The sequence below is a fragment of the Monodon monoceros genome, unplaced genomic scaffold, assembly GCF_005190385.1.
Source record: "Monodon monoceros isolate NGI ecotype Baffin Bay Population unplaced genomic scaffold, NGI_Narwhal_1 Super_Scaffold_21, whole genome shotgun sequence".
NCBI lineage: Eukaryota > Metazoa > Chordata > Mammalia > Artiodactyla > Monodontidae > Monodon > Monodon monoceros.
In genome coordinates this window covers 68,932,841-68,957,598 of record NW_021703778.1, presented here as the reverse complement: position 1 = coordinate 68,957,598, position 24,758 = coordinate 68,932,841, and the positions used below count along the sequence as shown (strand labels likewise).

The following is a 24,758-nucleotide window of genomic DNA, read 5'->3' as shown; positions in this document are numbered from 1 at the left end:
ATCTTAAAATATGTTTGCTTTTATGATTAAGGTGATGATAATGCTCATTGTAAGAAACACTAATATAAGAACAAAAATGTTTGACTTAAAAAGCACAAGTTGGGCTTCCCTGGTGGCTCAGTGGTTGAGAGTCCTTCTGCCGATGCAGGGGACACGGGTTCGTGCCCTGGTCTGGGAAGATCCCACGTGCCGCGGAGCGGCTGGGCCCGTGAGCCGTGGCCGCTGAGCCTGCGTGTCCGGAGCCTGTGCTCCGCAACGGGAGAGGCCACAACAGTGAGAGGCCCACGTAAAACAAACAAAAACAAACAAACAAACAAACAAAAAAGCACAAGTCCTGTGATGTTTCTCTGTTCCCCTCCCCTTACAGATGACCACTATTAATGCTCCAGTGTATAGGCTTCCATATTTTCCCACACATCAGTATCTTTAATGTTTGCATAATATTTTGTTTTGTGTACATGGTGGGATTTATTTAGCAAGGACCCTACTGATTTAGGCATTCAGGTTGTTTCAATGCTGCTGAAATAAATATCTCTTTATTAAGACATGACGTAACATTCTTGAACCTATCCTTGACCTTGGTCAATTTTTATAGGTTAAATTGCAGAAATGGAATGCTGGGTTAAAGATGTAGATTAAAACATTTTGTTATATACTGCCAAGCGGCTTTCTAGGACACACCGATGCCCATTTCCACAACCAATGCACAGGTGTAGGACCCTCAGGCTTTGTTGGTGTCTGGCTTCAGATTCTCCTGGCCTAGATACGTACAGAAGGTTCCAGAAGGAAACCTGGAGAGGCTGCCCTAGTCTGTGGACTGACAACCACGCCCTCCTGTTTAGCTCCTGACTGGTGAGAAGAGGTCCCCAAGGTGTGATGGGGCAGAGGCTGCTCTGATGTGGGCCCTGGGCTGGACTAGAGCACGAGACAAGAGGCCGGTCTTCAAAGGGGTGCTGAAGATTGGACAGAGAGGTAGGCAGGAACTTAGGGTCCCCGCCCTCACAATGCCACTGACACCTACATTTCCAGTGCTGGGCTGCAGTTTAATCCTCACAAGAACAGGTCGTTCTCTCATCCTTCCCATGTAGTCAGAGAGGATAAGGAGGCTCAGAGCAGTGAAATGAGTTCTCCACGATCCAAACCTAGAATCCAGTTCTCCTGCCTCTGCTGCTTTATCTTCTTGCTGCTGGGAGATGGGGCAAACCCAATGTGGGGGTGAAGAGAGAGAAGAATGTGAGGAGGGGAAGGGCAGGGAAGGGAGACATGCTGGAGGTAAATCTGTAGAGCTGGAAGAGTCCAGGAGATGGTACAGTCTGACCCCAGCCTCTGGGACAAGCAGAGAATGAAGCTCAGAGAAGGAAAGCAACCTGTCCCAAGTCACACAGCAAGTTAATGACTTAGCAGGCAGAGAGAAGAATGGGGCCATGGAAAGCTGAGCTGCTCCTGAGCTGAGCTGGAACTCAGGAGGGAAGACCCAAGGGAGAGAGGAAATGTAGCTGCTCTGAGTCCTGACAGAGTAGAGCCGGGAGGCTGGACAAGCTGCCCACCTTCAGAGGAGGCAGCCCTGATCAAGAGTGGATTCAGAGGCAACTGGTATGGAGACGGGCCGGATTCAACATGTGGGGGGACCTGTGGGGATGGTATGCATCAATTCCAGCAAGGGTCTCTGATATCCCATCACATTTGCCTGAGGCTTCCTGCCGGGCAAAGGCCTCAGTGCTTTGAATTAAGCCACGTCCTGGGTCCACTGCCCTCTCACAGCCATTCCCACACACCCTCCAGCAGGTGTTTGGGGTCTTGGGGCAGGACCGGCCTGAGTTGTCTTTGTGTCCAATGACTGGCAAGTGTTCAATAAATGTTTGCTGAAAAATTGGATGAAAGATGAGACCATCTTGGTAATTGTGCATTTAAGACTCACCCTGGAGTCACCAAATGCATATAGCCAAGCCTAGACTTTCCAGCAGAGGATTTTTCCATCAGTATTTACCCAGCTCCTTACAAATTCTAGAATTCAGAATTAGAGAGTTGGAAGGGTCTTTGAGATGGGGGGGCGGGATATGAGTCAGCAGGAAACTAATATTTTATTGAGCACATTCTGTGTGCTAGATTCTGGACCAAGCACTTTACCTGCTGACTCATTTGATATCCTAACAGCCCTGTGAAGTTGGTCTTACCTGATTGCTGTGAAACAGCCCCAAAGCAGGTAAATGACTTTATCCAGGTTAAGTAGCCAGTACGGTGGAGTCAGAATTTGAATCCATGTCAGTCCAGCTCTGCTTTTGCCTTCCATGGCCCCGGCCACCAATGTGTCATGTGACCTTGAAGTCACCTGGGGGCAGTTTGTCCTCCTGTGGGATGAGGTGTTGACAGGTGATGCTCACAGGTCTGTCCAGGTGCCAGTTCTGGTACCACGTGGCTTGCTGTCCAGCTGTTCAGCCTCACAGCTCAGCCCAATGGGGAGGCTTGACCCAGTGATGGCTCACTCTACAGGGCCCCAACCCTCAGTGCTCTTTTCCCATCTGGGCATCTGTGGTTGCATCTTGTGGTTTTAGAAATGTATTTTTGCAGAGCGAGCGGGAATGGGGACTAATCCCCATGGGGCTGGGGCTGTATGGCCCTGAGTGACTGACTTGTCTATGAGGGTTTTGTGGATGCGGGCATGACTTAATGCCAGGGCATGTGGGGTTCCCATAGTTCAGAGAACCCCACAGCCCTGGGAGAGGGTGGGAGAAGGGAGCAGAGCAGGCCCGGAGTGGGCTGGGTTGGTGAGGGCACAGGCAGCCTCTGGTTTGGCCACGCCGGTTGAGTGTACCCTGATTTGCAAAGAAATGGAAAGATGGAGATAATTGCTCTGTGAGAAATGAAATGGCCTAAGAACACAGATAAGTTTTCTCCCTTCGTCTTCAGAGGGGCTGGAGGCTGGGGGCGCAGCTGCTGCCTGCCTGGGAACGGGAGGGCTGAGGGCTCAGGGCCCAGGGGTTGCACATCATGGGGGAGGGAGGCGGGTGCTTCATGAATTTGTTGGTTTCTACACCTCTGTCCACTCCCCCTCCCTGCTCCCCTGCCCTGGGGATAGGCTGTGATTTCTCTCCGAGCCTGACTAATGTCAGGGCCACTTGTTCTCTGCAGGACTTGAGGGCACAGGGGCAGGACAGTCTTCTGACCCTGATTAATGGGCACTGCAGGCCTCCGTGGTGCCATTTTCAGGGTTTGCAGCCCGAGGCTTTCCCGGCCAAGAAGAAAGCAGAATTTATCAGTTTGGTGGAGCCTTAGGACGAGGACGTTTACCATGTCTCAGGAGGTGACTCCAATCCCCTGTTTTATCCCAGCGGGCAGGCACCTGGCGGGGCCTCCGTGTTGACGCTGGGAATTTCTGCTGTGCTTCTGCGGTCAGGGAATCACTCTTTTGGAGATTGAGAGCTATGGATCTATTTTTTAAACTTTTTTTTTGTTTTTTTTAGGTGCAGGGAGATTAGAAAGCATTCAACATAAGCCCGGCCCCTGGTGGGATTGCTGAAGGGCAGGAGGCTTCATCAAGGCGAAGGGTGAAGCCTCTTAATTGTGGGCTGATCGCTGCTTCTCTTTTCCTCTGGCACTAATCAGACCCCCAGCAAGGCCAGTAAACAGAGAGGGGCTTGGGGACTGGGAGCCAGCTGAGAGAACAGTGGGAAGATGAAGGGGAAGGTCCACTAGACAGGATGATAACCTTGGCATTTGCCCCATTGAGTGCAAACTTGGCTTTTTTGTTTTATTCAGGAAAAAAACAGAGGAGTGTGTGTGTGTGTGTATGTGTGTGTGTGTGTGTTCTATAAATAGAAGATAGAAATCTCTCTCTATACACCCACATGCCGGGAGGAATGTGAGACGTTTGCTTTATCAGTGCCAGTTTGGGGTTTGCTTCTTCTGCTTCCCAAGCCTGAATGCGCCTTTTCATGAGGCTCTCGGAACACCAGTCAGTCCCCCATTGCAGCTTGAACTTTTGAGTGGGCTTCAATGCCCGCCTTGTGCTGGTTCCTGGAACAGATATCCCCCAGTGTTGGCGGGGTGGCCCAGGCAGGAGTCTTTGAATCGCTTTCAGGATGTCACAGTGCCCACTGTATCCATCGCCAACAGATTGGTGTCTCTGCGGTGCAAGGTCAGTGCAGGGTGGAGTGCCCCATACGGTAAGACCTGCTCTCAGGACAGGTCTTTGGTGGCCTCTGTCAAGACAAACACAGGCAATCCTGTGGCTGATCCTGAGGCTCGGGATGGCTGAGAGGTCGGGGTGGGTGGTTGGCTGTAGAGTGAACAATTTGTGGAGTCGACAGAGATGGATTGAGGCCCCTCTCTGTACAGGCAATGGTCTGGGTTCTGGGGATGTCAATGAACACAATAGACCAAAACCCCTGCCCTCGAGAAGTGTGTTTTGATGGTGTGGTACAAAGGGAAGGAAAATGATGGGCAGGATCTAAGGCCCAGAGGGAAGAGCTGAGACCACATCCAGGTGGTTCATATAGGAGAGGAGCGCTTTCCAAAGTTAAAACAACCGTTCAGCAATGTAAGACAGGGATGACAAGTGCATGGCACCCGTGTGTCCCTCTCCCATCCAGTGCCCACGAGAGGCATTACTAATCAATCATGGCATGTTCCCCTCAGCTCCTTTCCTCAGGAGAGCATTCCAAGCAGCCACTACCAATCGATCCCCAGCGTTGTGACTGGAAACCTCCCAGGACCCACAAAATAGTGCCTGACCACTCCTGCTGCCAATGCAAAGTTGTTGAGAAGGAAGGGCTCCCTAGAGGAGACTGGGATGGACAGAGAGCAGGTTCCAGCTACACGGACCAGGCTCCAGTGTCCAAGATTTTTGGCACAGTCAGGAGGACTAGGCAGGTGGTGGAAGCGAAGCAGATGGGGGAGATTTTTGCACAGATGGACCATGAGGTCATCACGACTGATCCTGGGGCAGAGGCCATCTGTTTGTCTGTCTGCCCTCTGCCCCAGTTTTATGCATCTTGCTTAATGTGAGCAGCTGGTGTCTGGCCAGGTGTGTGTTGCCATCAGAGAGACAAGCTGGACTCTACAGGTGCTGGTGCTGGCAGGGCCCCCAGCAGAAGGCAGGACCTTCAGAAGATGCTGCCATCTGTAAGGTCTGCTCAGCCTGCAGGGCCGACCCAGGCCAGGACAGAAGGCCCAGGCTAGGAGGAGGGGTCCTTTGCTGTGATGTCAGTGTGTCTTTAATACCCAGTGGCAGAGTCCCTTTAACACCAGGTGCCAGGCACAGAAGGCCCTCGGGTGTTAGCGTAAACAAATGGATGCAAACTCTAAGGATGCACATTGGCAGGACCAGGACTTCCTCCAGACTTGACGTTGATGGAGAGGAGCAGAGTTTACCAAACCAGTATCCTGAAGAAGTCTGCTGCTACAGAGCTCACTAGAAAGTTCTGTGGGAAAGACTGGGTGAAACAAACAGGTCTCTTTACTCTGGGTCTTCCCAGAGCCTAAGGTCTGCTCAGATACAATGTGGATATTTAAGATGAGGCCGTAGCATGCAGCATTTCCTGAACTTCGCCTCTCAGGGAAATCTTGGTCTGGGAGATTTTTTATCAGTATCTACTGGGACTAGTGCTTCATAGAACAAAATTTTCAAAAACGCCTCCCAAAGTTTCCCATGTTGCCCGCTTCTGCTCTGCAGGGCACACCCTCCTAGACCCTCCAGTACCACCTGCACGTTCCTGCCTCCAGTCGCTTGCTTATGCAGTACTTCCCCTGAATGCCATTTATTTGCCCTCTCCCTTTGCGCATTCTGTGCGCCTTAAGTCCCACCCCTCCACCAAGTTTTCCATAGGCTTCCAGGGGGACATAACCGCTTGCTGCTTTCATCTCTGCAAATGGGCTGCAGCTGACTCGTGTTCTTTCTTTGTGTCCTGGAAGCACAGCCCAGGGCTGGGCAGGTGGCGCTCCAGGAGTTTGATTAGTTCAGGCCCTGCCAGGTGTGCGGAGTGACTACACCTGTGGGCAGGTAGGTGTGAGCCTCACCTCCAGTTCAGCAGGTGTAAAGCAGCCATACCTCCAGTCAGGAAAGAAATTTCTCCACCTCTGGAACGTCACTCCTTTCCTCTGCTTCTTACTATGCAAGGAGCACGGGTCAGAGGGGAGGGAACCGGCTGATCTACTTACATGCTCTCTTCCTCTGAAGTGAAACCAGGGGCATTTTCTTATTTAATTAATATTATTATTATTTTTTTTTTCGGTACGCAGGCCTTTCACTGTTGTGGCCTCTCCCGTTGCGGAGCACAGGCTCCGGACCCGCAGGCTCAGTGGCCATGGCTCACGGGCCCAGCCGCTCCGCGGCATGTGGGATCTTCCCAGACCGGGGCACGAACCCGTGTCCCCTGCATCGGCAGGTGGACTCTCAACCACTGCGCCACCAGGGAAGCCCTATTTAATTATTAATGCCCCAAGTCAGATGGTGACTGCTGTGTTAACCTCTGTTACTCCGAATAGAGTCGGCCTAATAAGCACCGCGGCGGGATTGATTTTCCCTCAGTCATCTCATAAGTATATGTCTTTGGGATCTGTCCTCAGAGAGAGAGAGCCCGGGAAGCCCCATTAAAGTTAATGACTATGAGTTGCCCCCAGGTGGGGATGGCTCCTTTCTGGCTGCTCTTCACTCCACCTCAGTGAAATGTCGGAGACAAGTAGAAACACATTTTCTAAGATCAGTTCCCAAAAGGAACTGACTGGCAACAGACTAGGACTTGACCCCAGCCTCCAAGCATTTACGGACACATTGGAAAGATGAAGTCAATCTGCTGGGAAGGATGTCAGGGCAAGATGGGAGGTGATGAGCGCTGGACCGGCCGGCCAGGCTGGAAGCTACATGAGTGTAGTGTGCTGGCTTGTGGTAGGTGCCAAGCCCTGCAGCGGCGGGGGGAGCGGGGCTGGGGCCTGAGCTGGACCTGGCGTGACAGGTGTTTGGATGTGCAGAGTTGAGGAAGAAGGGCATTGAGGGCAGGGGAGCCGTGTGAGCGAGGCTTGGCAGAGAAAGAGCAGGAGATGGGGCCAGCCTGACTGGGGAGGAGCGATGGGTGATAAGGTTGCATCTTTTAGACTGGCCGCTTCAAGGAAAAACTCTGAGGGCTGAGGGGGTCCTAGGGGAGTCACCTCTTCCACCCACAGGCCGACATCTTTCTCCCCCAACCACACCACCACAGAGGTGGACTTGGCCTCAGATGGCGAACTTTGTGAATGCTGGTGACAGGGCTGATCGAGGCTTGGGGGTGAGTCCTGGGGAGCATTCCCTGCTCGGTAGCCTTGACACACACACGGTAACGGAGGAGTGAGGCCTCAGACTGTGTAAATGCCACCTGGCTGGCGGTGTCCTGTGCTCCCGCACCCATTTCCACCTCCTGTGTGCTTATCCACACACCTGTTACCCTCTCTGTGCCCTGGTGCCCGGGTATCTCACCGCCCAGTGGGAGTCAGCCAAACCGTCCTGTCCAGATCCGACGACTCAGAGAGAAAGGTTTTCACAAAGATTTCAACAGATCTCCCAAATTATAGCCGCGATCCTAGTTACCTCCATCTGCCACCCCTCTTCCATCACAAGGATTAAAAGGGGCCAGAGGCACAGTCTCCTCTAGTCCAGGTGGCCTCACCCTTTGATATTCTAAGCTTCGTAAGTTTGAAGATGTGGCCAGGGGGTCCTCTTGGGAGAATGCTGGAGATTACAGGAGCGGCCAAAGTAACGAGACAGGGCCGTGGAGAGAATCAAGATGAGGCCTTCTCTGCAGTTCGCGTTCAGACTTTATGCCTTTCAGCGCTGCTGTCCCTTCGTTTATTTCGTTACTTGATTTATTTGATGTCTGATCAGCCCAACCCTCACCTGGAAGAAGATGCCCATCCTCCAAACTCAATGCCATGTCTCGGGCAGGCTCTTTCCCCTCCCAAAGGTGAAGGTCTCGCCTTCTCTTTGAGGAGAATGTGTTGAAATGACCGGCAGCCCTAGCGCTGTGTAGGGCCCAGTGAGTGCGGCGCCCTCTGTCCAGGTGCTCGTGGGGCCTCCGAGGCCTGGGGGCCGGTGGGGTGAGCGTATGAGGGAGTTGGGAGCGGCTGTGGCTTGCAACTCCCAGACCGCAAATTGTGCAGAAGCACCAGAATTGCTTTTCTCTTTCTTAACCGATTTTCAGAATCCGTTTAGCCAGGTTATTTCCAGATCTCAGACAGGAAAACCTCATTAATCATCATTTGGGCCCCCATGGTTACACAGAATTTGTGACAATTTGTTTATCTTTGAAGGAGCTGCTAAGAAAGAGTTTAACAAGGAAATTATTGGGGCTGGGAGGGGAGAGTTTAACCTTTCACAAAGGCAGGCGCTCCATTTAGCTTCCCTCCGAGTACAAATGGGGGCGTGTGCAACATCCATGTTACTCTTCCTTGTCTCCAAGAAGGTGCTTCTCGTCGGTAAACTCCAGGTCAATGGACTAGAAATCCTCAACCGTTTCAATCCTGGGGACCCTTCTGCAATGTCAAAAGAGTTTCTATACCATCCCTGCCCCCAGCTGTTAGAAGCTGCTTTTTTTTTTTTTTAATGTGGCTGATTGAGAATAAAAGGTCCTTCGAATTCAGTAAAGCTTTTAAGCAAATCACGATCGCATCTGTGAACACGGGAAATATAGCGCTATCTTTCTGAGTCATAGTGTTTGTTCAGTCTGTAGCTGATGTTTGAGCACACATGAATTGCAGGTCCCCTGGGGGTGGCTCTGGGGCCCCCTGCACCCTCACCAGGTGGGAACCCTTGGGCAGTTCTCTAAGGCTGTAGGACCACGGAGTCCTGGACAGGAAGGAGTCTCGGAGGTCATTTCAGCCGCTCCCACCTTAATGGTTCTCTGCCTCTATGAGGAGCCCTTTGTTGGGGAATCCTCAATTCAAGGACCAAGGGGCTTGGTAGCTGGGTAGGCCCACTTAACCCCTGACTCAGGCTGTCACTTCAGGGGCCAGGATCAGACTCTACAAGCTGATTCCTCAAAGCCCCTTACCAGGCTATCCAAGCCCTTCGCCCCCGGTTTGGTATGACGTGCAGAGATGCATCACCCTGGGTGTCAGTGGCTGATAGCCCATGGGAACAAGAAAAGTAAGGGCCAGGCTTCTGCGTGGCTTGTTGGACCAGAGCTGCTAAGAAGGGTTTTCTCAGCTTACCTGTCCCTAGGGCCATACCAGACACCTTTTTTCTCTGTCTTCATTGAAGGAGGGAGTAGAGAGAGGAAGTGAATGGGCAAAGCACATCAAAGATGAGGGAGAAGGGACAGGGGGAGGGTGTTGTCCTTAAGGTAGAAGATCAGGGGTTCTTGGTCCAAGGATGGGCTCAGGGGCCTGAGGGCACCCTGAAATCACAGCCAAATGTCGTGCGTATGTGCATTTTGTGGGGGAGAAGGTCTGTAACTTTCATTAGATTCTCAAAGTCCACGAACCAAAAAACTTTCAGAAGCTCTGGCCTAAAATTTCAACGTTTCCCTGACTCAGCCTTCCCACTGCCCGGTTACTCAGAAGCGGTGAAGGGTTGCGGTGTTAGTCAAAGCCTGCAAGTGTGAAATATCAGCTGCTCATTACATGATGACGATGGGAGACTTTGCAGCTTAGCGAGCCTCTTCCGCCGCTTCACGCGAGGAGTCATGGCCCCAGACAGATGCCTGGGAAGACGGTCTGATTAATGACGCTGCCTCCTTTGTTCTCCCGCGCAGGGCCCAGGATGGTGCTGTCGGTGGCAGGGATCCTTGTCTGCTCCCTCCTGCAAACCGTCCTCTCCCTCAACCCCGAGGACCCCAACGTGTGCAGCCACTGGGAGAGGTAAGATGCGGTTCTTGGACAGCCAGGCACTCCCTCGGGGCCTCACCCTGGGCTTGGCACTGTTGGGACAAAAGCAGAGGCAGGAGGTACGGAAGCTGTCCACCAAGGGCCTGCAGTCCAGCTGGGGACACAGCACAGATGCTGAAAGGTGGGCCAAAGCTGTGTAGATTCTGTCTGAGACTCAGTGCTCTGGGGGTCAGGGTGGGGGCGTTGAGTGACAGGCAACGTGACTGATGCAGTCTGGTAGTTGACAGTATTCCTCCCTGCATTTGCACTTACCGCCATTTTACAGATGAGGAAGTAGAGGCCCAGAGAGGCTCAGTGCCCATCCCCAGACAGGCGGGGTGCAGTGAGAGGCTCTGGCCAGATGAGTTGTTCTCCAATGCCACGATGCCTTCCTGGTCTCCCAGGATTGGCAATGATGCAGCAGCTCAGATGTGCGGAGCAGCCAGCAGCCTGCCCCGAGCAGGGTAGGTGAGGGGGCCCTGCTGCTTCTGATCTGGTGGGGTTAGAGAGGGCTGACAGGGGAAGGGCAGCTGCATTGTGGCTGCGGCACTAGGTCCAGGGGGAACAGGCCGGGGCTCTGCAGATGGCCTGACTTTGAAGCACAAGGTGAAAGTATCGATTTTGGTGAGCAGAAAGACAGTGACCAGAGACCCAATCAGGAAAAACCGAATTATACCCTGGAATTGATTGGCCATGCTGACCAGGATGACTCTGTCACTTAGATGTTAATAAATCAAATGAATAAAATTAAGATGAGGGCCCGATGGGGGAAGCGGATGGTGGAGGAGGGCAGGTGAGTGGGGAGGGCCGTGCTCCATGCCTGTGAGGGTGAATGCCCCAGCCCCACGGCAGGGAAAGTCCCCCCACCCAGGGCCTGGCGGGACTGGCTGGGAGGCAGAGGGATGGTGCCCACACCAGCGTGGTCTCCAGTGACCAGGTGCTCCATGAGGGGTCCCGACAGAGTCGAGGCTGGAGCGGAAGGCAGCGTTGCCACCAGCGTGATCCTTTTTGGTGAAGTGGGAAGAACACGAGATCAGTGATGAGACCTTGGTTCACACCAGTCTGGAGTTTTCTGTCTGTTAGCCCTGTGACTTTGGGGATGTCTCTGAACCACTTGAAGCCTACCTCTGCCTCTGTAAAGTGGGAGGAATCGTTACCCCTGCCTCACAGGCTTGTTGGATGATCAAGGTACCAGTTTCATGAAAGGGCTTTGAGGACCGTGAAGCTCAATTATTGTCTTTTCTTGTTGACAACTCCAGCTTTGCAGGAACAGTTATCACAGACTTCACTGCACATCAGGCACCCTGAAGTGCTGGTGAAAAGCAGATTCTCTTGGGTCCTCTCCGCAGAGACTCTGATTCCGTAGGTCTGGGGTAGAGCCTAGGCATATGCAGTTTTCATAAGCTTTCCACATGATTCTGTGGTGATCCAGGCCCCTTACCTCTTCTAGTTTTGGTGAATGTAAACCTTTATTTCCCAGTGGGTGAGGGAGAAAGCAGGTGACTCCCACATTAGTCTTTGGTTTGCAGACTTCAGTCTCAGCAATCTCCGTCTCATCCACCTTTCCCAGCTGGGACTCCGTTGCTTCCTGCCGAAGTCTGTGCTGTATCCCGGCTTCTGGAACGCCTCTTTCCTGTCTGCTCACCTCTGCCTTTCCCAGTGCCTCCAACCTCTCCTCCAGGAAGCCTTCCCTGATGGTAGGGCCCACCCTGACTTCCCTTTTCTCTGAGCGCCATTTGCACCAGTGGATCAGTTCAAACTTAAACCAAACTCACTAATTTTCTAAACCTGCCCGACGTGAATACATTTGGAATGTGGAAATACTCTGATCCGAACCTGCGCTGAGCCGGCGTTTCAGGCTGTTCGGGCTGTCAGCTGAAGTTACTGCTTTGATGGGAGGACAAGGAGAGACTCCAGCAGCTAAGAGGAGGTCTGGGGCTTCTCCTGCCCCTAGGGAGGAGGTCTTGTGTGATGCCCCGTGCCACCGGGCGCCTCCTCCTTCTTGGCTCTTCCAGCTGAGCTCCATTGCCATCTACACGTGGATGAGTCTAGTCTGTGTCATTCCAGGAACACACCCTGGTCCCCTGAGACCGCTTAGGGAGAATTTCCCAGCTGGATTGGTGCTTCTGGATGGCTCCTCGTCAATTACGCCCCTCCACCATAAAACCCAGCAGAAGGACCTCCCCTGGCTAGCAAAGCCCAGCTTTACAAGATTAATCTGGCCCCTCGTTAGCATGTTGGCAAATGAGCGTGTTAAACCACGCTTCACCCGGGGACTTGGAGTTGGTTCAAGTTCTGGTTGCCTGACTTGCTTGGCTCAGGGCACCCCTGCAGAGCTGGATCTGTTCCCCATGACACCCTCCCCACCGTCTCTGTTGGGCTGTTGCCCTTTCTCTGAGCACCCACTGTCCCTGTCTGTGCTACAAGGGGTGCCTGATTCCCCCAGGTGCTTAACAAAGGCAGGGAGTCTGGTCTGTGTGTGGTCTTTCTCCCCATCCCGTATTATGGTCAGGGAGGAACTATCCCTCAGTGCCTGGCAAGGAGGTGTGTCACTGCCAGTCATATAATGATGACGGCCAGCATCTATTAGACACTGACAGTGTACCTGTTAAGCATTTTATGTGTATTATCTTGTGTTGAGCATTTTACCTGTGTTATCTTGCTTTACCTTCCCACCACTCTGAGAGACAGATACTATCACTGCCATCCTGATCCTTGCAATAATGATATGAAGTCCCTGGTAATAGTTATCATAGGTTTACAGGTAAGGAAATGGAAGCTTATACCAGCTAAGTATTATATCTAAGGACAGGCTGCTAACAAGTGACAGGGTTCAAACCTGACCCAGAGCCCCTGTACTCTTATCCTGCCTCTAAGTGAGAGACTCAGTAGAGATGCAGGAGCCCAGGGTCATAGATTTTCAGAGTTGGAAGGGGCTTTGGGACGCTAGGGGCGGGTGTCGAGCTCAGTTTCTCCAAGCCTGGAGATGAAATGGGTTCAGGCCATGTCTGCATAGACTTGTGCCTCTGACGCACATCTCTGATGTGCCGGCTGGTAGAGGCTCAGCAAGGACCCTTCTCACATCCTCCGTGCTTCAGAGAAACAGAATTTCCCACCACCCTGAGTACATGTGCATTGCTGACTGCTCCTGGCTTCCTCTTTCTGAATTCTAGACCTTTGACATTTCTGCCAGCAGAGAGCCTGCTAGAGACCCACTCGGGGGGCTGGCCTGCCCCAGCCCCCCTGCAAGTAAACCGACAGTTTTCTCAGGCAAAGCAGACGGGCTTTTATAGCCTGGACCTGGCCATCTGGACCAAGTGAGTGAGCCTTCTGGGGAAAAACACTGAATAATACCAACTGACATAAAAATTAATCCCTAAAATCTCAGCAGAGGTCCTCTCCCAGCCTGCATAGGAAGTGTGAGTCCTCACTTTACACCCTGGCTTCACTGCCTTTTCATACCTCTCCTGCCAGCACGGGCAGGTGGAAAGGTTTATTTTGATAAAGCTGGGAGCTGCTTCCCTGTGGCTTCTACCCCCTGGTCCAGGTTTACAGTTAACAGGCAGGTAACAAGATACCACTTCGATCAGGAGGTCTGGGGGCATGTCCTCGTTGCATCCCCAGCTATACTAGAGACATAATAAAGCAGAGGGTAATGGGTGACCTTGGGGAAGTCACTTAACGTCTCTGATGCTCAGTTCCCTCATCTGTAAAATGAGGATAACAATGCCACCACCTACCTTATAAGACTGTGTGAGGGGACTTCCCTGGTGGCGCAGTGGTTAAGAATCCGCCTGCCAATGCAGGGGACACGGGTTCGAGCCCTGGTCCAGGAAGATCCCACACGCCGCGGAGCAACTAAGCCCGCGCGCCGCAACTACTGAGCCTGCACTCTAGAGCCCGTGAACCACAACTACTGAGCCCGCGAGCCACAACTACTGAAGCCAGGTTGCCTAGAGCCTGTGCTCCACAACAAGAGAAGCCACCACAATGAGAAGCCTGCGCACTGCAACAAAGAGTAGCCCCTGCTCGCCACAACTAGAGAAAAGCCCACGTGCAGCAACGAAGATCCAACGCAGCCAAAGAATAATAATAATAATGAGAAATTTTAAAAAAAAACATTATGTGAGGATTAAGAGGGCTTAAAATATTTAACACAGGGTGTTCAAATATTAACAGTTATTGGTACCAGCTGTGTGGGCTGGACAAGCTGCCTCTAAGCCTTCATTTCTTCATCTGTAAAATGGGACCACTTATTTCAGAGTTGCTGCAAAGATCAGCTTCCATGCATGTGCTCTGAAGACCATAAAGATCTGAACAAACATTAAGTATTTTAAAACGTGCTAGCTTTGGGCCCTCCAGAGCCACATAGAATAAATGGAAACCCTCCTTTATTCATTCTCTGTTAAATGAACAAATGAACCAGAACTTCGGAAAGCGAGCTGGGCCACAGGGCAGTAAGGGGTGTGTCCTGGATCTAGCCTGGAGTCAGGGAGGTTTGAATGCGGAGAGTACCCAGGGCAGGAGGAGGAGAGTGGGGTTAGGGTGGGGGGGTTGGAGCTCCTGGACACTTGGCTGTGGGGCCTGGCTCCCCTGGGGAGGGAGACCCCATCCTGAATATCAGCTCTGCCTCCCAACGGCTGACCACAGCTTCCATCTCCTATCTGGTTCTCAGCTATGCCGTGACCGTGCAGGAATCGTACGCACACCCCTTTGATCAGATCTACTACACGCGATGCACAGACATCCTCAACTGGTTCAAGTGTACCAGGCATCGGTGAGTACCTCTCTCAGATGGTGAGTGGGGGGAAGGAGGCAGGCCCTCAGGCTCACCTTCCTGCCCCCCTAGCAGATGGAGTCAGTGCACCGCCTGCATCCCCTTGGCACCCACTCTTGGTACTCACGGGAGAGGCTCTGCTGAGGGCTTCTTTGTAGTCAGAGCGGCTTATGGGCAGGGCAGGCTAGAAGTGCTAGAGAATTACTGCCCTTGGAGGGCATCCCTCACCCAATGGCAGATGGGGAATTAGTAGAAAAATACGCCAGCTTCCTTACCCAACTCTGAGGCATGTTCTGCACATATCTGTGGTCCCCAGCGGGATGGAACCTCAGTCACCCACAGCGGGAAGCTGCTCAAAAGTACACCCTGAATTGGCTGCCTTTACTTTCCTGTCTCATTTTACTACACCCCTCCCAGTGCTTCTTAGGATCATCTCCCAGATAAGCTACTTGCTTTTGAATCCTTGCCTCAGAGTCTGCTTCTGGGGGAAATCAAACCTCAGAGGGCCCCCGTCAGAGCACATGTAGCCCTGTGCAGCGTACCCGGCTTGGAGAACAGGGTGCAGGCTATAGACCAGCACCTCTTGGCGCCTTGGTCAGGCTGCCCATGGGAAGCACTCCATCTGAACGACTGCACGTGGGAATTCTGCTTCCTTGTCTGCAGTCCTCCTGGAAATCGTGCCATGCCCTCATGGCACCAGAGAGACAGGAGAGGAAGGAAGAGAAAACATGTTTTCTTGGATGACCCTGTGCAAGTCACTCTATTTTGGGACTCCCTGTGTACTGATCAAACATATAATGATCCTTGCCCCACCTACCTGCAGCGCCAGGGATGTGCAAATACTGTGAAAAGAGCAGGGGAAAGTGGAGAAGAGTGAGGTATTAGATACAGGCAAGGTAGCTTTGTTATTTGAGGAGTGAAAATTCAGCAGATGAAGGGTCAGTGAGGGAGTGAGAGAGAGGACACCTGGTAGGCCCGTTTCGTAGTTTCTGAGCATCTGTGTTGTTTCCAGATTTTTTTACTTCCTATTTGTGGGCCGGGTCGCTCTTCGAGGTTATGCAGGAATCATGGTGGACAGAAATGTGGATGGGGAAACTTGCTCTATGCTGGAAGGCCAAAGTCCTGGTTTTCTTTGCGGGTTTTGCTAGTAACTTGTTGTGAAACACTGAGCATAGATATAGTAGCTGCTTTAAAATCCTTGTCTGCTAATCCCAACATCTGGGTCATCTCAGGGTTGGTCTTCCTTGATTGCTTCTTACAGAGGTACAATCTTCTAGTTTCTGTAATGTGTCTAGTAATTTTGAATTGTATTCTGGGCGTTATGAACAACAGAGACTGTAGAGACTGAATTCTCTTGTGTTCCTCCAAATTTGTTGTTGCTGTTGTTTGCTTGTTTGTTTTAGCAGCCAATTAACTTGGTTAAACTCAGTTTTCCAAACTCTGAAAGTTCGTATTTTCAGCCTTTGCTGGACTGCTTGGAACCTGCCCTGTACACGTGTAATTCAGGGGCCAGAAATTTGGGCAGAGATTTTACAAAGAATATGGGGCTTCCTCCTTGTGGCTGTCTCCTTTCTAGGGTTTCTCCTGTCACTTTCTAGTTGCTGGGTCTACCCTCAGCTTGTCCTGTGGTTCTTCAGACCAGTAAGGCCGTGTGTCCTCTATCCGAATTTTAGCCATCTGGAATATTATTGACTGGGGCCCGCCCTTGGCCTCACCTTTCCTGGTGTCATTCCCTTCTTCGAAGTGTCTGCTTCCCTCCAGCATCTGCCTTTGTTCTCTCTCTAGTGCTTTTCAGGTAGTTGTCTTTTATATTTTCCCCAGATTGCAGAGTTGGTTGCAGGAGGGTTGATCTGATAGGAATGACTCAGCCATTACTGCATCCCCTTAACCTCCCCTAGTTGACCAAGTTAGCTGCCTGTGGCCCTGGTCAAAGGCAGAGGCAGAAAGAAAAGTCCTGCTCCCTCCATGACTCTGTCAGGCCCTGTGCTGGAGCCAAGTTTTCTCTGAGAAGTGGCTTTGCTGGGTACTCGGAGGCTGGCGCTGCCGTCCATCACCACTGGGGGAGGGTAAGTGAGTGGCTGCTTATTAAAACAGGCTGCATTCCTGGAACATGAAGTATTTTGCTGACTTACTGAGTGGCTCTGCAGCTTTCCTGATGACCCAGGGTGAGCACGCTGACAGCAGCACCATCAGTTTCCTTCAGTGTGGAATGGCTTGTTTGAACGCAGCATCCTTCTGATAGCAGCCTGGCCCCTGGCCCCTTCCCTCTCCTTCCAGAGGAAAGGAGCCAGCAAGGATGGGAAGGTAGAAGCAGTGGGGGACATCTTTCTCTAGGGAGGCTTTAACGATTCTGAGATCACCTCTCCACTGGAAGCGCTTGGGGATGACTCTGTTTGGTGGGAGGCATGGATTGAGTGACTTCTTAGTCAACCCTGAGTCATTCTTTATCTCGGAGGCTTATACAACTGAAATTGCCGGGAGCTGCCTTCCTGTACCGGGGAAGTAGCTTCACTTAGAGGCTGGCTTACTTACCTTCCCTTATGGATTTTTGACAAAGTAGAATGACCTTAGTTTGTGACATTCCCAAATATCACAGATTTCCCTGGAGTCCTGCACTGTCATTTGTCATAAAGCGAGGGCTGTAAGCACTGGTAGGGCTGGCCCAGCCTGTGCTGTAGGACTCCCTGCCCAAGTTGGCCTGACCCTCCATGGAAAGCAGGCTATAGGCATCTCCAGTGACTGGACCCCGTGGCTCTGCCCCCCAACGAGGGGTCCACAGGGCAGGCTCCTCTGGGGTGCTGGTGGGGAAGTGAAAGAGCTCTGGCTTCAAGGCCCGAGGACTTGGGTTGAGTCCAAGTTACACCTTGACCTTGGGAAGTTACTTCCTCTCTCTGGTCTTTAATGGCCACTTCAAATCTCCTCCATTTTGACCTTATGTGTGAGGAAGGGGCTTTGCCTGTCAGTACCCAATTCTGACTCCCTCCTTAGGACTCTGTCCTCACACCATTCATTCCCTTGTCCTACTGCTTCATGATGGCCATCCCATTAGCCCAGAAAGCCACCCCTTGGGAACTGGCAAAGGGCAGTAGGTTAAGCCCAGTGGCTTTGAAATTAGAGTGACTTGCGTTTGAATTCTGCCTCTGAAACTTATTAGCTGTGTGACCTCAAACAAGTGATTTAACTTCCCAGTTTTCTCATCCAGAAAACAAAGGAGGAGAGTACATAAAACGAAATAGGAATAAAAACTCTAAGAAAGAAATAAAGGGGGCATAATAATGCTACCTGCCTCAGATAGAGACTGAGTGATTTTGCCTATAAATCTCTGTGGCACAGGACCACATCTCAACACTCAGGTCAGCATAAGAACTGGAACCCAGGTCTCTGACTCCCCGTCCAGAGCTTCTGCTCTCTGGATCTTAGCTTCTTCCTCTGCAGAGCTGGTTCTGAGCCTTCCCAAGATGGCATGCGGAGCTCTTTCCCAGGGGCTGTTATTTTTGGTGGGAGGGAGATTAATCTACTGTCTGGGACCTAGTCAGACTCAGAGGGTCCTTTTGCTGACTTGGCTTCAGTTCTCCAACTGGGTAGACCAGTCCCCACAGGGCCATGAGCAATCATGGTTGGGGTGGTGGCAGTTGGCATAGAAACTCTCAGGGCCCAATTCCTATCAAGGTCACCCCATGGGCTGCTCCAGCTCTGGGTCTGGAGGTTTTCAGAAGTCCCCAGTTACTGTCCAGAAAGTATTTTCTGCAGCCCTTCTAAGTATCGCTCTGAAGGGATTGGCGAGAAGTCAGCAGGTGTAGCAAATGCTGTGGCCATGTCAGTGATACATTCTGCATCACAATGGCCCAGATCCCACCATCGATTTTTCTTTATTGTGTTCCATCATATTCGAAGCCGCCATGCATTTTAAAGTAATTATTGAATGGCATCCTTGATACAGCTTAACACGAATATCATTCTAACAGGAGTGATTGATTTTCAGTACTTTCAAGTGGCTTTCTTTTCTGTGCCGTAGGATCAGTTATAAGACAGCGTATCGGCGTGGGCTCCGGACCATGTACCGGCGGAGGTCCCAGTGCTGTCCTGGCTACTACGAAAGCGGAGACTTCTGCATACGTATGTGGGGGCTGCAGTGGGGAGGGGAGGGAAGGGGGACAAGGGAAAGGGAGGTAGGCCTGTTATCCAGGCCCTGGGCAGCAGGCCTCAGCTGACCTGAAGGCTCCAGAAATCATTGCCTGCTGCCGGTTCTGAGGGGATAATGGGTCTGGTGCAAACGCATTAGCACAGATTTGTCTACCAGATTAACCTCCTAAGAGGGTTCATGTTAGCACAGCAGTTCTAGGCTTTGATGGTGTCAGGAGAGAAGTGGATTCTTCTGGAGTGGGTGCTCTGAGGAGCAATGGGGAAGAAGTGCTGAGCGCCTGGCGCAGAGCTGAGGTGCTCAAGAAGGAAGGAAGAGGTGAATGAATAAATGGATGGAGAGATGGAGAGATGCATGGATAGATGGATGGATGGATGGATGGAAGTGAGGAAGCAGGGAAGGTGGGATCATTCGATGGCAAGATCGTAGCACCTAGAAGGAGGATGGCAAGAGTAAGCTCACAAGGGACTGGTTCCAGTAAATGGGAGGATTTCCAAAAAGGACTGGGAGACACTGAAGAAAAGGTGGGTGCATAAAAGATTCATGTCATCTCTTCCCCTGTGTGTCTACAGAAAACTGAAGCCTTAGTGCCCCCAGGGAGATAAGAGCTAAGTTTCTGGTGGCCACAGGCCCTCTGGGTGGAGGGCATTGTCATGCAGTAGGAGACACCCAGGAGCCTGCAGATCTGGGTTCTGGTCCCATCTTCCCAGGCATGTTACTTTGGGCAAGTCACTCAACCTCTCTGGGAGGATGATTGTAGGGTCCTGTTGTCAGAGTCTAGAGGACTCTTTCCCACTCACCATTGAACAGTAGACGGGGCCAGTATGGAGCTTTCCATTGGGCATTAGGGGTTCCCTCAACTGCAGGAGAGTGTCAGAGTAGCTAGGAGCCCCCGTTTAATGACTGAGAGGAGAATCCAGCCCCAGAGCTTCTGCCTCTTCATTTGGAGGCAGATTTGGAGAGTGAATCTCCTTTTTAGTATTCTCCTTGCCATTCGGGAGGGTAGAGCAAGCTAGCACCAGAGAGAGAATTTGGGCAGAGTGGGCATATTGACGTTGGGAATGAAATGACAATTTTTCCCTACTGACGTTACATCTCCCCTAATGCTAAAGAAACTCGATTCTAATTGCATTACAGGAATAAATGAAAAGTGCTCTCGAGAACAAGTGCAATAGTGATGGTTTCGCAGGAAAGATACAAAGATACTCACCCAAAGCAAACCCCAAAAGGCTGTTTCCCAGGAGCAGGGCAGAAGACTGGGCTGGAACAAGGCCTTGGCTGACACTTCACCTGGGATGGGGTTACTGGGGGGGCCCAGGTGTAGAAGTGAGATCAGGTTGAAGACTTTACTGCTGCTGCTCTGTCTGCTCGAAGCAGAGTGAAAGTCAGGTGTGGGGTGGGACACGGGATTTATCAAGCCTGAGCGGGATGGTTGTGAGTGGCCCTTTGGAGCTCAGGTCACAGCGATGGACTCAGGGAAATGATAAAGGGATTTTGGACGTCAGCGTGTGGCTCCAGGAACGGATGAGCGCATCCCCTTTCTAATTTCTATTCGTGGATGTTGGGAAAGCTCTTGGAAAATGAAGAGCAGAGCAGAAGCAGAGTGTCGTGATTGTATAGGCTCAGTCTCGCTGGCCGGGAAAGGTCGCTTATAACCTCCCACATACTCCTTCTGTAACGGCCAGGGACTGCCTGCCGAACTGGTGCCACAGACCTGTCCACCTCCAGGAAGCCAAGCTAGAAAAGCCCCTTTCAGGTCTGAAGGCTTTTCCTAGGAGGGCACAGGAGAGTTTCAGCAGCGAGATGGGGCGTTGTGGCATGCTGAGTGCTGGCAGTAATGGCACTGAAGGGCAAGGCCTGGGTTTGCAGCTCAGCTCCGCCAGTCCCAGCATCTTCCTCTTTACCCTCCTCGTCATCACCTTCAGCGTACACACCCCATGCCAGGCACCATTCTGATCACTTTACATACATTAACACATCAACTCCTCACAACAGCTCTCCGGGGTAGGTACCCTCATTTCTCCCATTTTACAGATGGGGAAACTGAGTCGCAGAGCAATTAAGTAACTTGACCAAGATCACAGAACTAGAAAGTGATAGTATTGGGATTTGAACCTAGGCTCTGTGGCTCCAGAGTCTGCTCTGAACCACCCTGGACGGGCTACTTCTCTCTTCGTGAACCAAGATGTCACCTCTCAGAATGTCAGTTTCCATTCATGCAAAGCAGGAATAGTAACACCTACACCACCAGGCACAGCACAGGGTAGGGGCTTAATAAATGTCACCTCCCTACTTCATGGCTTTGGGTCTTAACATCTTTTCAGCCTTGGCTTTTCTTTTAATTTCTCAGGGCTCCACGGACCCTCTCCATGGGAAAATGCGCACTACATAGATAAACCTACACGTACACACAGTCCTTTGCACACAATTTAAGTGGGTTCATGGATCCCTTGAAACCCTTAAGGGTCCTCCAACCCACGGTGAAGAGCTTCTGCCATGTGCCCATGTTTATCCACTCCACTTATATTTGTTGCTTCCTATTATGCAAATGCTGGGGAATGTAGATGCAAAAGAGAGATGGTTCCTGCCTCGGGGAGCCTGCGACCTGGTGGGAGGAGGTGGTCTGGTTCACGAATACGTGCAACAGGGTGTTGTCGGTGCTTTGACAGGCAACTCTATAAAGTAGGGTGTATAAAGGACTAAAGAGGAGGGGTTGTCTTTTAGCCACGCCCTCTTGCTGAGTGTTAAGGAGAAATCCGCTACAGACAGAAGAGGAAGCCCTTGAAGGGTGTTTCAACCCAGTATTTATTAAATGCCTTCTCATTCTGCTTTGCAAGCATGTTAACTGATGGGGCCTGATCAAGGGAAATGGGTAGGGACTAGTCAGAGTCTAGGTGGTCATGGGAGTGAGGAAAGAGGTTCATGAAGCAAGTGGACCCTAGGGTGAGGTTACAAGAATAAACTTCTAGGGAAGGGCTTCCCTGGTGGCGCAGTGGTTGAGAGTCCGCCTGCCGATGCAGGGGACACGGGTTCATGCCCCGGTCCGGGAGGATCCCACATGCCACGGAGAGGCTGGGCCCATGAGCCATGGCCGCTGAGCCTGCGCGTCCGGAGCCTGCGCTCCACAACGGGAGAGGCCACAACAGTGAGAGGCCCGCATACCGCAAAAAAAAACAAACAAAAAAAAAAACTTCTAGGGAAGGGTACAAAAATGATCGCAAACATGTATTATCTTGACTGAGAACTGCAGAATTTCACAGCCGGAAGGAAACTCAGATCATTTAATTCAACCTTATCACAGTACAGGTGAGACACTGACGTCCAGAGTGAGGAAGGGGCTTCTCCCAGGTTCCCAAAGCACAACAGTGGCAGGGCTAGGACTTGAATCTGGGACCACACACTCAGTCTAGATTCTTTGATGCCTCCAACTGTCTCTACTTCAAATTCATTTCTATATCTTCCTGGGTACCAGCTCGGTGCTAGGCCACTTGTAAGTCATGTTCTGATTGACACTGAGGGGATGCAGTGCAGAGAGGGATGTCAGTGGAGGTGATTTTAGGAAGAAGGGGGAACACGGAATGAGGATCAGGAAGTTACAGGGTAAAGAGTTACAGAGCATCACAGCCTAGGTGGCTTAAACAGCAGGAATTTATTGTCTCCCCGTTCTGGAGGTTAGAAGTCCACAATCAGGGTGTCAGCAGGGTTGGTTCCTTCTGAGGGACCATATGGGAGGGAAGATCTTTTCCAAGCCCCTCTCCTAGCTTCTGGTAGTTCCTTGGCTTGTGGCCCCATAACTCTGTTCTTCACATGGCTTTCTCCCTGTGAATGTCTGTCTCTAAATTTCCCCTTTTATAAGGACACTTCATATTGGATTAGGGCCCAGCCTGACGACCTCATTTTAACTTGGTTACCTCTGTGAGACCCTGTCTCCAAATAAGGTCTCATTCTGTGTTGCCGGGAGTTAGGACTTCAGCATATGTATTTTAGGGGGACACAGTTCAACCCGTAACAGGTGAGTGTCAGCCGTTACCAGGACTCTGTCCTGCTTATTGTGATGGGAGGAAAGGGAGAGGGAACCAGCCAGTCCCCCACGAGCTTTGTTGTCTCTCTACGAGACAGGGGAGACCCCAGGGTCTGGGAACTTGTGAGAGGGAGAAATGGTAGTGAGAGGGTGAAGGATGGTGCCCAGGGTGCTGGGTGCCAGATGAGAAGCTTGTAAACCTGGGAGCACTCATGAGCTGCTGCCCTGTAGCCCCTGAACCTCCATTCCTCCCTCTCCACCCCTTGGAGGCCAGAAACCTCCAAGTTCACAAGGACCTGGTGAGAACCCATTTGATGCCAGAGTCCTCAGGACGCTGTACAAGAGCGTCACCTGTGCTCTGAGAAGGGACAGGGGGACATCGACCTCCCTCCAAAACCACCTTCCTGGAGACTGTTTCTTGGCAGGTGCTAGGAGGACGCTTGCCTGGGAGCGAAAACCTTGGTTGACTCTGCCACCAGTTTGCTGTGCAATCTTGGGCAAGTCCCTTTGCCTCTCTGGGCCCACGGTGGCATAGGATGGATCGTCCCTGTGCATGGAAGGAGGAAAGATGAAACAATGAGTGAGAGTGTCCTGGAAAGCATAAAGCTTGGTACAGATGCAGGGTGGCCTATTTTTCCTCCTCTTTGTACCATTTCCTCTGACCCAGAACTGCCGCCCTCATCCCAGAGCCCTTGGCAGCCCTTCTAGAACCATCTGCACCAGAGCTGCCCGTCCCCTCCCATTATCTACAGAGACAGCTGAGTCCTGGCCGCTCTTGGTTGCCCAAGCATCAGACATTTCCTGAAGATCAGTGGGTACAACACATTTCCTTCTTTCTCTTTTCTTGCGAGATAGGGCGGTGAGCATTTAGGGAAGCTCTGTTCTTTGAAAATATTGGCCCATGTCAGACTGGATGAGCTGGGTTATGCTGCAGTGATAAACAACACCCAAATCCCAGTGGCTTAAAACAATAAGATTTTATTCCTTGTTCATATTACTTGTCCATTGTGGGCCAGCTGGGGTCTGCTTTTTGTCAATGTCACTCCAGGACCCAGGCTGATGGAGCAATGTTGCTGGTTGGCTTGGCAGAGAGTAGAGGGTCTGGCGGGTCTTGAAGGCGGAGGGCCAGAGATATTTAGTGAGTAGTATTAATGTTTATCACAGGTGCCATAGATGCCACAGTAATTACAATGCACCGTTCATGCAAATACTTTATTGAACACCTGATAACCTAATCTCAGAATCACCTGGAAGACTTGTTACCATGCGGACTCCTGGGCCCCAGGCTCCGAGTCTCAAATTCAGAAGGTTTGGGGTGGAGCTGGGGAATTTGAATTTCTAACAGGTTCCCAGGTGATGCTGGTGCTACTGGAATGGGACCCACACTTTGAAAAACCACTGGTCTTCGTTATGCTAAGTCATGGCTGCTGTGCTGACCTCAGCTTCCGGTCAATTGCAAAGAGCCCAGCGGGTTCTTAACAGGTGCATCCCCTTGGTATTCAGGGCTTCTCCTGATGGGTAACAGGAAGAGAGCACGTCTCAGAGTAGTCAGCAAAGAGGGGGAATTTCTCTACACAACCTCCCTGTCTCTTATTTCCCCTTGGTCAGAGTCTCCCCCGTGGAGCAGTAACTCCCCCCCGACTTCCAGACCATGTAGCCTAGCCCTTTCAGTGGTTGCTGGGAATGCCGGAGCCCACCCGGGGCCATGTGGTTTTCATCCAAATCCAGAAGCTGAGGGATTAGCCAGAAACTCCAGGTATGTGGCTGCTGGGCCGAGCTGTGGCCCGGGAGAGTGCTCAGCATACTTGGGTACCTAGTTGGGTTGTCCGTCCGTGTGATGGTGGCTGAGGGGCCGGGAGCCACAGCAGAAGATCTGGGAGATTGGCTGCACCACAGGAACCTGAGGGGTGCGTAAAACTTAACTCCAGTAAATGCCTCACGCCATTTTGGGATTTAGGTGCCCCTGCTTTACTATTGCAGTTGTTTTG

General features: G+C 51.6%; 1 protein-coding gene across 3 annotated transcripts in view; it reads left to right on the top strand.

Moving 5' to 3' along the window:
- MEGF11 (multiple EGF like domains 11) overlaps positions 1 to 24,758 on the top strand; it is a 389,787-nt gene that overhangs the window by 142,805 nt on the left and 222,224 nt on the right. For 2 of the 3 annotated variants that reach the window (XM_029237751.1, XM_029237749.1), the window contains exons 1-3: positions 9,689 to 9,825; positions 14,507 to 14,608; positions 18,624 to 18,724. In XM_029237751.1, coding sequence (XP_029093584.1) covers positions 9,689 to 9,825; positions 14,507 to 14,608; positions 18,624 to 18,724 — 340 coding nt within the window. Of the gene's footprint in view, positions 1 to 9,688; positions 9,826 to 14,506; positions 14,609 to 18,623; positions 18,725 to 24,758 lie in introns of those variants that run through there. The other variant, XM_029237750.1, reaches the window with a different exon arrangement.